Source organism: Bos indicus, chromosome 3 (assembly GCF_029378745.1).
Source record: "Bos indicus isolate NIAB-ARS_2022 breed Sahiwal x Tharparkar chromosome 3, NIAB-ARS_B.indTharparkar_mat_pri_1.0, whole genome shotgun sequence".
Taxonomy (NCBI): Eukaryota; Metazoa; Chordata; class Mammalia; order Artiodactyla; family Bovidae; genus Bos; species Bos indicus.
This window is the reverse complement of record NC_091762.1, coordinates 29,613,171-29,627,428: the sequence shown is the minus strand read 5'-3', so window position 1 is coordinate 29,627,428 and position 14,258 is coordinate 29,613,171. Positions and strand designations below refer to the sequence as shown.

Sequence of the window (14,258 nt, the reverse complement as noted above, 5' to 3'; positions counted from 1 at the left end):
GCCTGCAATGCGGGAGACCCGGGTTCGATCCCTGGGTCGGGAAGATCCCCTGGAGAAGGAAATGGCAACCCACTCCAGTATTCTTGCCTGGAGAATCCCATGGACAGAGGAGCCTGGTGGGCTACAGTCCATGGGGTCACAAAGAGTTGGACACAACAAAGCGACTTCACTTTCACTTTCTCAAAGATAAAGTAACTACGTTGAGAGATGTTAAGGTAGTAACTTGTACAAAGTGTACCTAAGCGGAAGAGTTGAGATTTGAACTGGGGACTTTCTGATGTTGAAGCCCAGGGTCTTGAGCAGTTCCCTGAGGGGTCTGGAGGCAGAGCTGATATGTTCCAGAGGCAAAGTCTGGGCAAAGAAGCTGGGGAGGCATTTCTTCACTATAATTAGGAGAGGGTGGGGAGCATCTTCAGGTTTTTAGCCTGACCCTCTGAACCTGGGCAGAATTCTGGGGACCAGCCTCCTCATCCCCCATCTCTTTCTCCTTCCCTGGAAGATGCAGAAACTATAGCCATCAGGCAAATAATCAATGGCCCCTGGAAAAGTCCCATCTGGAAATGTACCTGAGAAATCCCTGAGAGAGAGAGAGAGAGTGTGTGTGTGTGTTGGGACAATGAAGGCTATTTTGTTCTGAGGCTCACATACATCTTCCATTAATAATAAGCTCTGCTTGTAAATTTATTAGGAGAACCTGGTATAATTAAAATTCAGGGTTAGGGGGAGGGGAAGCAGGAAGCCTTTGCTTCCTTTCCTTCTTTCAGAGATCCAGGCTGAACTACTGATGGGGATAATTAGTGGAGTCCAAACAGAGAAGGAATTAATGCTCTTGGAAAAGCTGTGATGAGGAGAGACAATGCTGGACTAATTACAGCCGCACCAAGCTTTATGACTGGGTGCCTGTTTCCACCATCATTAGAGGATTCAGGGATAAATCGGAGACTAATATGGAGTGTCATAGCTAACAGAGCATTGGCATTAATTTAGGGATTATTTTAGTATTATTATTTTGGTGGATGGTAACTGTACCTTTCTGCCTGGTGGTCAGGATATGTGGCCCTTCTGAATGGAGCAGTCAAGGCTGGGATGATGGGGAGAGGAGCAGACAGAAAGTTGGATTCTTTTTCCTCCACCTCCATCTCCCAGTTTATACTTGCAACCAGTGAGAAAAGAGGTTTGCCTGGACCTCATGGAGCAAGAAAAACAGTTCAGTCCCCACACAGAGAGAAGGGAGGGATAAGGTAGTATCATATACCTGGAGAATCCAGAGCTGGATGTACTGCTCACCTCCACTTTTCAGTCCCTCTGCTTTCAGTTCCTAACTGTGGCTGTGTCCTTCTGTTTTTATGTTTAAAAATTTCCCCCTTTTTTCTCCACCTTCTGTTTTTAGGCATCTTTTCCTAAGTTGGACTAGCAGGGGTGCCACTTAGCTGTGTCAGGACTTTTCTCTTACTCTATGTTCCCCCTACCCCCCACCCTACTCCAGACAGTTCTGTGGGAAAGTGAAAGTGTTACTCAGTCGTGTTTGACTCTTTGCAACTCCATGGACTGTAGCCCACCAGGCTCCACTGTCCTTGGAATTCTCCAGGCAAGAATACTGGAGTGGCTTACCATTTCCCTCTCCAGGGGATCTTTCTGACCCAGGGCTTGAACCTGGGTCTCCTGCATTGCTGGCAGATTTTTTACCATCTGAGTCACCAGGGAAGCCCTGCTGCTGCTGCTGCCGCTGCTGCCGCTAAGTCGCTTCAGTCGTGTCTGACTCTTCACGACCCCGTGGACTGCAGCCTACCAGGCTTCTCCGTCCATGGGATTTTCCAGGCAAGAGTACTGGAGTGGGGTGCCATCACCTTCTCCAAGGGAAGCCTTATACAGATCTTAAAAAAACCTGGCCTGATCCACATGCTTCAATCTTAGTCCTCATTATTTTCAGTCACACATCATACTCCAACTCTGTGGACAGGGAGGACACAGTCATGCTAGAACAATTAGAAAAGAACATATCTTTTGTGCAGAGCTTGGGAGGATGGAACATTCTGTATCTACCATCCCCACTCTTGAAGTTCCCACACAGAGAGAAGGTAACTTCTAGAACTGTAAATCCAAGGGCTCTACAACTCCTAGATCCTTGATCCTGGTTCTGGAATCTTAAAGCCCAAGACACACCATAGTCTGAATATCATCACCATGGGTTCTAAAGGATTATGTATTGCACATTTCCCCAGAGAGGGCAAAATCTGCAGAATTCCTTCCTTCCATCAAGGAGTGAGGGACTGACTCAGTTACAGAAACAGAACTTTTTTTGTGTGCTTGGATGAAATGCTGTGCATTTAATTTGGCATCACAAGCAGGAGAAATACTATCTGTGCTGCAAAAGGCCAACTTCAAAGCCAGGTGGCTGAATCACAGAACATCTCCAGAGTCATTGGAAAAGTGAACAAACATCACATACATCTCATGGCCATAAGTGCACCAAAGAATAATCATTCCTGCCTGCCAGCCTGGGAGGGGAAGGGCTGCTCAGGCTCTCTCAACAGATCCTTGCATTTTCTGGAACAACTCTGTACTTCTTACTACCTTGAGAATGCTATCAGAACCCAAGCTACCCACACCTAACACTCTGCAACTTGGCTTATGAAAAAAAAGTTTATTCGCCTCCAAAAGGCAAAGGACACAAAGAAAGGTGAAGAACTGCCTGCTAGTATCCCTGGGGTGGGGGTGGGGGTGGGGCGTGAGCGCAGGTGGATAGTAAGAAGGAAAGCAGACCCTTTACCTTTAGAGTTTTTAAAGAAAAGATAGGACTTGCTTTTAGCTCAGATAGCTGTGTACAGATGTTTCCAATTCAGGGTCTGATTGAGATTTCTTGTGTAATTCATATCACAGACCTTGGCATGTAAGAGGGTCCCCGAAAATGATAGTAGAGTCAGAATCTCAGTTGTTGAATCTCAGAATGTTACTTAAAATTACATGAGCTAGAGACTTACAGGAGTAGAAAGGCAGAGGAAAACATTCAATGGCAAAGGGATCTGGGAATACTCTCATCACTTGCATTTTTCATGAAACTGCAAATGAAAAGATGCAGCATTTCTCTGAATGGAGAATCTGGACCCAGACAGTTGTTCTGGAATGCAGTTGTTCTGGGATGCCTGGGTGTGGGATACCTCAGGGCCTGATCCCAAATTCCACAGCATCACCCCAGACTCCATGCACACCTAAGCCTCCAAGATCCCAAAGCCACACTTAACCATTTTTCTTTTTCCTGCTCTGATCAAGGGTCTTCTGCCTCTCCCATCCCTTTCAGACCCCTCCCCCCACAGCTTGGCCCCAGGGCTTGTGACTCAGCAGCCAAAGTTAAAGTTCCCCAGGGCTGACAATTCAACCTTGCTCTCTGAAGCAGCCTGCAGGGAAGGCATACTGATTCATCTGGGCCTGCTGGCTCTTACTCCTCAGCCTTCCCTCATCCCCAGCCTGGCCATCCAGGTACCTGTCATTGCAGACTATGCGGTGTCCCTCTGAAGTCAGAACACCAATGCCTTCCTGTATCAGGATGTGTACACATGTATGCCAGCTGCCCCCCCACCCTTAGCATTTCTGCTCTAAACAGACAGGAGGAAGAGTCTCCATCCAGAACTCGACAGGTGTGTTCTCAGCTTGAATTTAGGGTCTGAGGGGGTCAGAGCAAGCATTAAGAGACCCACTGGAGAAGGATCATTGGAGCAAAGAAGGGAAGGGAGCTGGGGAGGCAGGCAGGAAGAGACTCCCTGACTTGGGGAAAATTGTGTGTCTGACAGGCATACGGAGTTGGGTAGTGCAGGAGGTGATGGCACCTGAGAACCAAAATCTGATAATACTTACTGGGCCTAATTTGTTCAGAGATTCTTCAAGAAGAATCAACCTCCACCACCGTACAACCTTCTAAAAGTTCTTCTGCATATCTAACCTCAGTCCTTTCTGCTGCAGTAATCAGCTCATTGATTAAACACTGCCAGGACCAGAGTTGGGGGGGAGCAGCGCCCCCTACAACCCACACAGAGCCGAGGTGGGCTCCACCCGCCCCACGGTTGGACACAGTCCCCTCACGCACACAAGCCTCCCCGGGGCCACTACCCTCCTCCCTCTCCCCTATTCCCCAGCGGCCCTGTTCCTAAACTAGGACCTAGCTACATCTCCGACCTTTAACCTCAAGTGAAAACAGGGCCCTGGAACCTACGGCCTCTGGAGAGCTTACTCCACCTGTACCTCCTCCCAGAACCGCGGCTCCAGTCCCCGTTTCTGGTCCCAGGAGAAGCGCGTGGAGATAAAATTCCCGCCTCTCGGGGCCCCCTCCTCGCTCTCCCGCGCGGATGATGCGCCGCCGCGGGGCGACCCCAGCGTACCTCTAGGCCCAGCGCCACGGGGGTCAGGGTTGGGGTACAAGGAGGGGTGGAGTCTGTGGAGCCAAAGGAACCCCGGAGCCCGGGTCCCTGCAGGACCTCCCCACCCCCACTCCGTATTCTCTCTCGAGGCTTCACACTGCCCCCAGCCTCTCCCCATCGCGCGTTACTCCCTCCCGCCCAGGACCCTCCAGACATCGGGATCCGGACAAAGAAGCCCGGCTGCCGGGGGTGAGCGCGGCCGCGCGGCGCGGGTGAGGCAGGTAAATACCCGCGGCGGGCCAACCGCCACGCCGCCCACCCTCCCGCGGTTCCCGCCGCCAGGGCGCGACACGCCATTCCCGCTGTCGCGACTCCCGGGAGACGCCGCAGTCGCGCGCCAGGCCCGGGCCCCGCGGGGCTCGCGCTCCCGACTCACCGGCTCCGGCGAGCTCGACCCGGCTCGGGCTCCCTCCTGGGCTCGGCAGCCGCCTGGGACTGCGTCCGGCGCAGGGTCCGCGCCGTTCGGGCAGGAGGCGCCCGCTTGGCGAAGTCGGCAAGAGACACCGGCTCCGTCGCTCATCGGCCCCGAGTCCGAGTGAGTCACAGAGAGACCGAGGGAGCGAGTTATAGGGGTGGGGAGTGGGGGGTGCGGCGGGGAGGATGCCGAGACACCCTCCCCCACCCCGCCCCCCGCCCCCCAGCGGAGACACAGAAAGCCACTAGCAGTCGGAGACACCCGGACACAAAGACCTCGTGCCAGGCGCAGACCCAAGTTTCTCCCTGAGAGACCCAGGGGACTGGGGCCGCCTTCCCCGAGAGATCAGATAAACTGACGGGACAGACCGACAGACGCACCCAGGGACCTTGACACCCTCCGAAAAGACGAGTTACTTCCTCAGCCGGGATGTTCCTGGTCTCCTGCTTGCTCCACGGACCCCCTCCGCGGGAAGATCGCCCGCGGGGCAAGCAGAGAGAGCAAGAGGGAAACTGAGGCCCCTCGGGGAGCCGCGTCCTGGCAGCCCGGCTTTCCGCGGGGGCACCGCAGAGTCACACAGGTTTAAGCAGGGGTATTCTCTCCCTCCCGGATCCCCTTCGCGTCTCTATGCTTGTTCTGCGAGCGATGGCCAGTGCACTAGCCGGGGCTGGATCCGAATCCAGAATCCTGAGCTAGAGTTCTCCACACAGGCTCCGGGGTTCCCGAGGCTGGGGCTTTGGGGAGCAGGGACACCCAGGGCGAGACTCCAGGAAGGGAAGGGGCCTCTGCTTTCCTGTTACCTGAGTCGGCAGCGCTCGGACTCCGCTCTGGGGGCTCTAGCTCGAAGCTCCGACAAGTCTCCACGTCCAGCCCGAGAGGGGGCGGCCGGGCCCGGCACAGAGAGGCCAGGACCGCGAGCGCCGCCTGGCACCGAGGCTCCCCGGTCCCCCGCACCCCACTCATGCCCCGGACACCGCAGCCCTCCAAGCAGCCGCCGGAACCCGCGCCGCGGCCGGACTGGGGCGGGGCAAGGCGGCCCCAAGAAGACCCTCCCCGCAGCGGCCCCCTCCGGCTCCGTTCGGCTTTTAATCACTTCCCCGCAGGGTCTCCGCCCCTCACGTGGCATCCCGCGGCAGCTGGCAAGTCTGGCGCCTCACGGCCGCCCCCTCTACACTCAGCGACCGGTCTGAGTCCGGGCGGTTCAAGGCGGAGGGACCGAGTTGTCCCGCATCCTGGAGGGTTCAAGACCTGGGAAAGAGCCTAGGATCCGGCTCCGCATTCACGGCCTGGTGTGACCTTGGGCCTCCCTGAACCTCAATTTTTCCTCTCTGTGAAAAGGGTACAAATGAAAATGAGTGCTTCACGGGCTGCGGGGAGATGTAAAGACAGTGGTTGTGAAAACACTGGGTAAATTGCCACATGCCACACAAGTGGCAACGAAATGGAGAAACCTATTCTAGAAAGATGGATGACCCTGCTGGGAGTGGGAGGACCTTGGCCAAGGTTCCTAATCGGGGAAGTTAGTCAGACTTGCCCCCTGTGCCAGCTTCGAAGGCAGAAGACCCCAAGACTGTGGGGCGATGCGAACTGCAAAAAGACTTTCTGAGCCCCTCATTCCTGCTGTCCGCGGTACCCGCACGTTGCTATGGCGACGGGAGGCAGCGGCCGTCTCTCTCCATGGCAACCGGAGGGGAAAGTTTCTGGCGAATAAGAACGGGGGGCGTTTCAAGAGGGCCCTCAGTTCCCGCCAGACCCATGTCCCCGCATCGGTGTAACACTACCGACGTTACGCTTGCTGATAAGCATAACAAGAGCCAAAAGGACCGAAATTTAAACGGAAGGATTGAGGCTAGACTGGGCAGAACTCCCCTTTCGGAACTGTGGCGTCAGGTCCAGAAGCAGGTTGACTGAGGGGGCTGTTAGGTGCCCCTTTCAACCTGGAGGTCTGTGGACAGCCGCCAGGCCCCTGCGGGGCCTGTCACAAAAATCTTGCATTCTCGGCTGGTCGGCGGGTGGGCCTCTTCCTCTGTGGGGTTCACCCGAAACTCCAGGTTCAAGTCCCTTTGCCTTCCCGGAGCTGAGAAGGAAACTTTAGCTGCAGTCTCTGAAAGCCAGGAGGCTGGTGTGTATCTGGGTGGCGGTGGAGGAGGAGGGTCTTTCCTCCTAATTAACACGCTAATTGGAAGTGGCTCCGGCGGTGACTCACTTCCCGGAGAGAGGAGATTCGGAGCCCCAGCTCCTGGCTGTCTCCATCGTGGGCCATCTGCGCTAGCCGGCCCTTGACAGCCCTGGGCAGCTAGTGCCCCGGGTACGGAGGGTCAAGACGACGCTTAAGAGGACCCTGGCAAACCGCCTGCGCTTCCTAGCTCTGTCCATGGTGCTGAAGGCTCCGTTGATGCAACTGGTGGCATGGGCACCCCATTAGGAGAGGGAGGTAGGCCGGGCAATTTCGGCGGGTTCGAAGCTTCCACTCTGACTTCAGGAGCTTGCGATAGGGGAGGACTTGGAACTCAGGCGGGAGTGACTGAGAAGACATGATCCCGGCCACACAATGCAATCCAGGCCACCTTCCTGTGAGAGGTGCTCAGTTGCAGTGTCAAGAAAGAGTGAGGCTTTAAGAACCTACCTGAAGAGCCCAGAGGTCCCATCAGTTTTCCCTCCACCACCTGGAGAGACTGGAGCTCAGAGGCCCCTTGTCACACACTCATTAGCAATTTCTGAGGGGGTAGGTTTGTGTTTATATAAAATAACAAATGGAGACTAACTGGTCTTTGCCCCTGTTTATGGCAGCTCTGTTACTCAGCAGCAGCAAGTTCTCCCTCCCCTTCTCCAGTTCCTGGGGAAATTTGCAGAACAAAGCGCCTTGTTTTGCCTTTGCAGAGAATGAAAAAAACACTGGTCCGTTCCAAGGGCCCAGGCCTGTGATGCAGGGAAATCAATATTTTGCTTTACAACGAGTGGGGGAATTTGCATCTAAACTGAAGGCAAAGGATCCTGTTCGGAGCAGAGCAGGTGGCAGGAACCGAGAATTAACAGATAATTTCTCATTGTTCCCGGATTCTGCCTCCACACTCGGCAGGCAGCTCTGCAGCGTCTCTGGCGCCCCGGCAGCAGCTCCGGACCTGGCATTTCTCAACCACACGGGGAGAAAAAGGTTCGCTCTGACAGGGCTGTGGGCAGGGGGCTCAGGCTCCCCGTTCAGTCAATAACTATTGAATTTGGACTGTGTAAGTGATCGTGTGTGTGTATGAGAGTGATGAGAGAGACAGAGATAAGAGAAAGAGAGACACATGGAGAGGCAGAGGATGAGAGGGACGTGTACTGAGACAAATATAAGAGAGAGATGCAGAGAACAGAGAGACACAGAACTGGCATGTTTATAAAGGGGCCCATAAAGAAACACTGATTCACAAAGAGAGATAAAAGAGAAACGTAATTATTTAATGATTCTTACATTAAGAGAAAAGCTCTGCCCTAGTTGTCATCTTCCTGCCCTCTCCCCACAGTTAATTGCTGATACATTTGGTCACATAACCAGCCACAAAGCAGAAAGAAAAAATCCTCATGTAAAGATGGGACTCTTTCCTCTTTAGAATCCCTTTAGACTGCAAGCCCACTCCCAAAACACATCTAGGTTTCTTTCCATATGAAAAGACTAAATTCAGACTCCAGAGTCCTATTCAGACCCGGGTAGGGGAGGAGAGAAAGAAGTGAAATTGTTACCCCTCAACTCTTATCTCTCAGAAGAAGATTCTTCTTTGTCCTCTCTTTGGCTTGCAGGATCTTCTTTCCCTGACCAGGGATCCAACCCACACCCCCTGCAGTGGAAGTTAAGAGTCTTAACCACTGGACTGCCAGGGAAGTCCCAGGAAAACATTCTAAGTTTTGGGGTTAAAGATGGGAAAGTGTAGGAGGCACAGAGCCAGCAAGGCATAGGCAAACAAGGACACAGAGCTGTGCCCCAGGGGGCTGGGTCCCAGGGCTGGTACACCAAACCAGCCCCGGGACAGTCATGCTCCCGTAAGAGTCTTGGTTCTTTATTGACAAGATAACTAAGTGGGATGAGAAGCTCTTGGAGGCTTCTTCCAGCAACCACACTCTAGGATTTTACAGGAGAGGAAAGGAGAAAGCTGAGCAGGGAAAAGAAGGAGAGAGTGAGGTTTTTCTGGCTCTGAAGAAAAGGGTGAGTTTAAAATGTCCAGACTCTCTTTGGGCTTCTCCTCCCCTGTTACTCTCATTCCTGTACAGTCCTGGCTGGAGCTTTGTAAACCGGATTCCCCCCACTCCCCAGGCCAGACTGCTCAGAAGCAGGAGAAGGGGGTGGAGGTGAGGCAAAAGGCAAAGTGAGAGGAGGTTTGAGGCAAAAGCCAGCAGCCTCCCACTCCTATGCTCTCCTCTGATCAGAAATGACTGAAGTACACTTCCCCTGCCCCCCACCCCAAGTCTCTTAGGCAGTGGCCTGACTGCCCTTGGAAACTTCCCACCCTACTCTGAGCTGCAATGTCCTGTTGAGTTATGCTACAAATAAAATAAATTAAAACAATAATAATTTCTAAAAAATTAAACCTCAGTAGGAAATTGCTAATGCTGTAGGCGGGAAGAATGAGCTCCTTTGACATGAGCCGATGTGTCATATTGTCTTTCCATCTCAATGCAATTTCTAAATAGGGAACCCTTTCCCCATTCCCTCCTCCCCTCCATACCCCCAGCAGAGATGTAAAGGGAGCAGTCTGACATTCATAGATACAGAGAAATAGACACAAGCAGACCCACTGCTTTGCTAAGCAGATTGGAGCCGAGAGGACTCTGACCCAACCTTGAAGACCACTGGTCTCCTCTCTCCACCTCTCCAATCTCCTGCTTACTGAAGCATCTGGCCACTTTTGTGAAGGTTTTCAATTTTCTCTAAGACAACAGACATCAGCTCAACCTGTTCTGCTGGTGAAGAATTAAGTTGATGTCCTGAATTGGGGAGTGGGAGTAACTTTATACCATTATTTGGAACACACTCTTCCATGGAATCCCAATGCAGTTTCTGCCAAAACAGCTTTATCAGTATTTCCAGCAGATGTCACCCTGTCCCCCTCACCCCCACACCAACATAGCAACTCTAGGCAAAGCTCCATGACTTCTGCAAATCTTACCCCTCCATGCCATTATAAGAGTTTCCAGGAATTCCCCCTTCCCTGAAAGATAGAGAAGACATTGTAGAGCTCTAAGTCAATGCCCAGGTGTTTTTGAGAGTCCAGTCTTGCTTTTGTTTTAAGAAAGGTCCTCAACAGTTCAAGCTATCTAAAGTGAAAGTGAAAGTCACTCAGTTGTGTCCGACTTTTTGTGACTCCATGGACTATACAGTCCACGGAATTCTCTAGGCCAGAATACTGGAGTGGGTGGCCTTTCCCTTCTCCAGGGGATCTTCCCAACCCAGAGATCAAACCCAGGTCTCCCACATTGCAGATGGATTCTTTACTAGCTGAGCCACAAGGGAAACCCAAGCATACTGGAGTGGGTAGCCTATCCCTTCTCCAGTAGCTCTTCCCAACCCAGGAATCAAACCAGGGTCTCCTGCATTGCAGGCAGATTCATTTCCAACTGAGCTATGAGGGAAGCCACCTCAAACCACCTAAGCCAAGGGTATATTTGCCCTTCCTAGGTGGCGCTAATGGTAAAGAACCTGCCTGCCAATGCAGGAGACAGAGACATGAGTTCAATCCCTGGGTTGGGAAGATCCCCTAAAGAAGGGTATGGCAACACACTCCAGTATTCTTGCCTGGAGAATCCCATGGACAGAGGAACCTGGCAGGCTATATAGTCCATAGGGTCACACAGAGTCAGACACGATTGAGCAACTAACGCTTGTAGGCCAAAGCAGTCTGGGAACCAGGAAAGCAGATACAGGTTCAAGGTCAGAAATCATCACCTGTAATCCAGACCACCTGACCTGCCTCTTGAGAAATCTGTATGCAGGTCAGGAAGCAACAGTTAGAACTGGACATGGAACAACAGACTGGGTCCAAATAGGAAAAGGAGTACATCAAGCCTGTATGTTGTCACCCTGCTTATTTAACTTATATGCAGAATACACCATGAGAAACGCTGGGCTGGAAGAAGCACAAACTGGAATCAAGATTTCCGGAAGAAATATCAATAACCTCAGATATGCAGATGACACCACCCTTATGGCAGAAAGTGAAGAAGAACTAAAGAGCCTCTTGATGAAAGTAAAAGAGGAGAGTGAAAAAGTTGGCTTAAAGCTCAACATTCAGAAAACTAAGATCATGGCATCTGGTCCCATCACTTCATGGGAAATAGATGGAGAAACAGTGGAAACAGTGGCTGACTTTATTTTGGGGGGCTCCAGAATCACTGGAGATGGTGATTGCAGCCATGAAATTTAAAGACGCTTGCTCCTTGGAAAGAAAGCATATTAAAAAGCAGAGACATTACTTTGCCAACAAAGGTCCATTTAGTCAAGACTATAGTTTTTCCAGTAGTCATGTATGGATGTGAGAGTTGGACTACAAAGAAAGCTGAGCACAGAAGAATTGATGCTTTTGAACTGTGGTGTTGGAAAAGACTCTTGAGAGTCCCTTGGACTGTAAGGAGATCCACCCAGTCCATCCTAAAGGAGGTTAGTCCTGGGTGTTCATTGGAAGGACTGATGTTGAAGCTGAAACTCCAATACTTTGGCCACCTGATGTGAAGAGCTGACTCCTTTGAAAAGACCTTGATGCTGGGAATGATTGAGGGCAGGAGGAGAAGGGGACGACAGAGGATGAGATGGTTGGATGGCATCACTGACTCAATGGACATGAGTTTGGGTAGGCTCTGGCAGTTGGTGATGGACAGGGAGACCTGGCGTGCTGCAGTTCATGGGGTCGCAAAGAGTCAGACACAACTGAGCGACTGAACTGAACTGAAAGCAGTTTTAGAGCTGGACCTAACCATCGTGAGCCTAGGGCGCTCTCTGCATTACCTGAGAAGTGAGAATGATATTGGAGCGGAAGAGCTAGAAAAGAAGCCAAGCGTGCTCCTCTTCACACTGACTTTGTGTAGAAGAAAGAGCATGGGTTTTAGAGCCAGACAGACCTGTGTTCAGCTTTTGGCTCTGTCACTTACCAACTGTATCACTTGAGGCACTGTATCTTAGCTCTCTGAATCTCAACTTTTTCATCTGTAGATTGGGACATATGAGGTCTGCTTTATAGTATACAAGGATTAAATGCCTGGAGTTAAATGCTTGTTTTTTTATGGCTGATTCATGGCAGGTGTTCAAACAAACAACAGTTCCTACCCCTTCTTCTTTCTGTCAGACCATACAGGGAAAGCCAGCAGGCGCATTGGCTAAAGATTAACCCATAAACTGAAGATTGCCAAGAGAAAATTTCTCTCATTTAATTTTTTTGGGGGCTGTGCCGGATCTTCACTGTGGTGTTCAGGATATTTTCCCCGACCAGGGATTTAACCCAGGCCCTCTGCATCGGGAACACAGACTCTTAACCACTGAACCACCAGGGAAGTCCCTTCTCTCATTTAATTTTATAACAACCCTAAGGCTAGAATGTAAGGGTGCTAGTAGTCCATTTGGTGAATGAGGAAATTAAGTAACTGGTCCCTGGTCACACAAGCTAAGAAGTAGCAGATAACTGGAATCTGGGCCTTCTGGTCCCTGGTGAGGGTATGAATAATTTTTTTGTTTTACAAAAAAGGTTATAATATTTTAAAATTGACTTCATAATAAAGAAAAAATACTTGGAAAGAAATTACAGAGCAGTGAAAGATTCACCCCTATATCTTTGAAAAGGTCTTGGCCCTCTGACCTTAGTCATCCAATTACCCCTTGGACCCAGTTGCTGGTCTAGAGAAAACAGTATCATTGATGAAACACAGGGCTGGGGCCAGACAGCTTCATGGCTCGGGACATGCTTGGCTGCTCCACTCTTGACAGAGACAAGACTCCTCCGAGGGCAGCTTAGGGAGTCTCTGCGGCAGCTGGCTTGTGTCCTGTGGTCATAGCACAGCTTCCAGGAAGGGCCAAGTCAAGGTTCTGGTAAAACCAGGACCCCAAAGACTGGAATTATCCCCCAGGAGCCTGGAGGGGGTTTGTAATCTCAGGACTCTGGCTGTTCCACTAATGAAAAGAAACCAGATAAAATGCCAAAACTAATTAAAGTGACAAATCCACAAAAGGTCCTGTCAAAACTAGAAAGTCTTAAATCCTTGATTTCAACAGAACCCAAGCAGGAGGACTCAACAGGGTGAGTTTTGGGTCAAGGGCCTTCCACTCCCTGTGCAATGGAAGGGTTGTACCCCCTGGAGAGAACAAATCTGCTTCCTAAATTGTAGCCTCCATCCATTCAGTAAAATAAGAATCCTTTTTTATCCCTGCTCCCAAGCCTCATCTATGTGTCTCTGTTTGCTAGAAGTGCCATGAATGACTTTACTGACTCAGCCCCCACCTTCATGCCTACTCCTGTACATTTGTAAAGTGGTACAGTTTACACAACACGTTCTTATATGATGTCTCACTTCATACCTGCAACAGCCCTAAAAAGTGGATATTATTATCTTTCTTTTACAAGGTGAGGTCTCAAGAGAGGCTAAAAATAACTGTCTCAGGATCAACTAGCAAGTGGCAGAGCCAGAACTTGAGCCTGTGTTTTCACATCATTCATTGATTCAGCATTTATTGAGATCCTACTAAGATCCAGTTCTGTACCAGGCACGTGAGATACAGTCCTATGTTGTTTCCCGTAAGCACACACAGCGTGCAGAGCCCTCAGCCCATGAAGGGCTCTATCCTGGGAGAATGCTCATAATCACTTGTGGAGAGAGGCCACACGTGAAATTGGTTTAAAATGAGTTCTTTGACCTCTTTGCTGCAGAGGTGCCCAGGCCCACATTAACTGTGAAATTCTCTTCGGTGGCATGATTCCCTCTGGATCGCCTTCCTCTCTTGATTCTCTCACTCTCTCTTGTCTGCCTCCTCCCAACCCTTCCTTTTTCTCCAGGATTCAACTCTCATCCCTTCTTCTGTCCCTGCATATTCTCTTGAGAGATCTCATCTACTCTGAGGGCTTTAAATACTAAATAATACTAACAGTATCAAACACTAAGATGTATTGTGTTTCAAAATCTATGTTGCTTGCTTAATATGTGCTGTGCTGTGCTTAGTCGCTCAGTTGTATCCAACTCTTTGTGACCCCATGGACTGTAGTCCACCAGGCTCCTCTGTCCATGGGGATTTTCCAGGCAAGAATACTGGAGTGGGCTGCCCTGCTCCTCCAGGGGATCTTACCAACCCAGAGATTGAACCCAGGTCTCTCGCATTGCAGGCAGATTCTTTACTGTCTGAGCCACCAGGGAAGCTGCTTAATATGGATTGCATCATTTAATTCTTACAACAACCCTATTATTACCTGCAGTATATA

General features: G+C 50.8%; 1 protein-coding gene and 1 long non-coding RNA gene across 12 annotated transcripts in view; one reads left to right on the top strand and one right to left on the bottom strand.

The window, feature by feature from the left end:
- The window catches only part of SYT6 (synaptotagmin 6), a 66,066-nt gene extending 60,201 nt beyond the window's left edge, over positions 1 to 5,865 (bottom strand). For 4 of the 6 annotated variants that reach the window (XR_011565736.1, XR_011565737.1, XM_070785874.1 and 1 more), the window contains exon 1: positions 4,789 to 4,958. Coding sequence is in view for 3 of the 6 variants with exons in the window: in XM_070785874.1 (XP_070641975.1) it covers positions 4,789 to 4,932 (144 nt within the window). In the remaining 3 variants the exon portion in view is untranslated. Of the gene's footprint in view, positions 1 to 4,788; positions 4,959 to 5,627 lie in introns of those variants that run through there. The other 2 variants (XM_070785878.1, XM_070785876.1) reach the window with 2 other exon arrangements.
- Positions 1 to 14,258, top strand: part of LOC139182163 (uncharacterized) — a 163,842-nt gene that overhangs the window by 1,626 nt on the left and 147,958 nt on the right. The window contains exon 2 of one of the 6 annotated variants that reach the window (XR_011565740.1): positions 10,906 to 13,216. The exons of the other annotated variants lie outside the window; for them this stretch is intronic. This is a non-coding gene — a long non-coding RNA (uncharacterized lncRNA). Of the gene's footprint in view, positions 1 to 10,905; positions 13,217 to 14,258 lie in introns of those variants that run through there. 6 annotated transcript variants of the gene reach the window in all.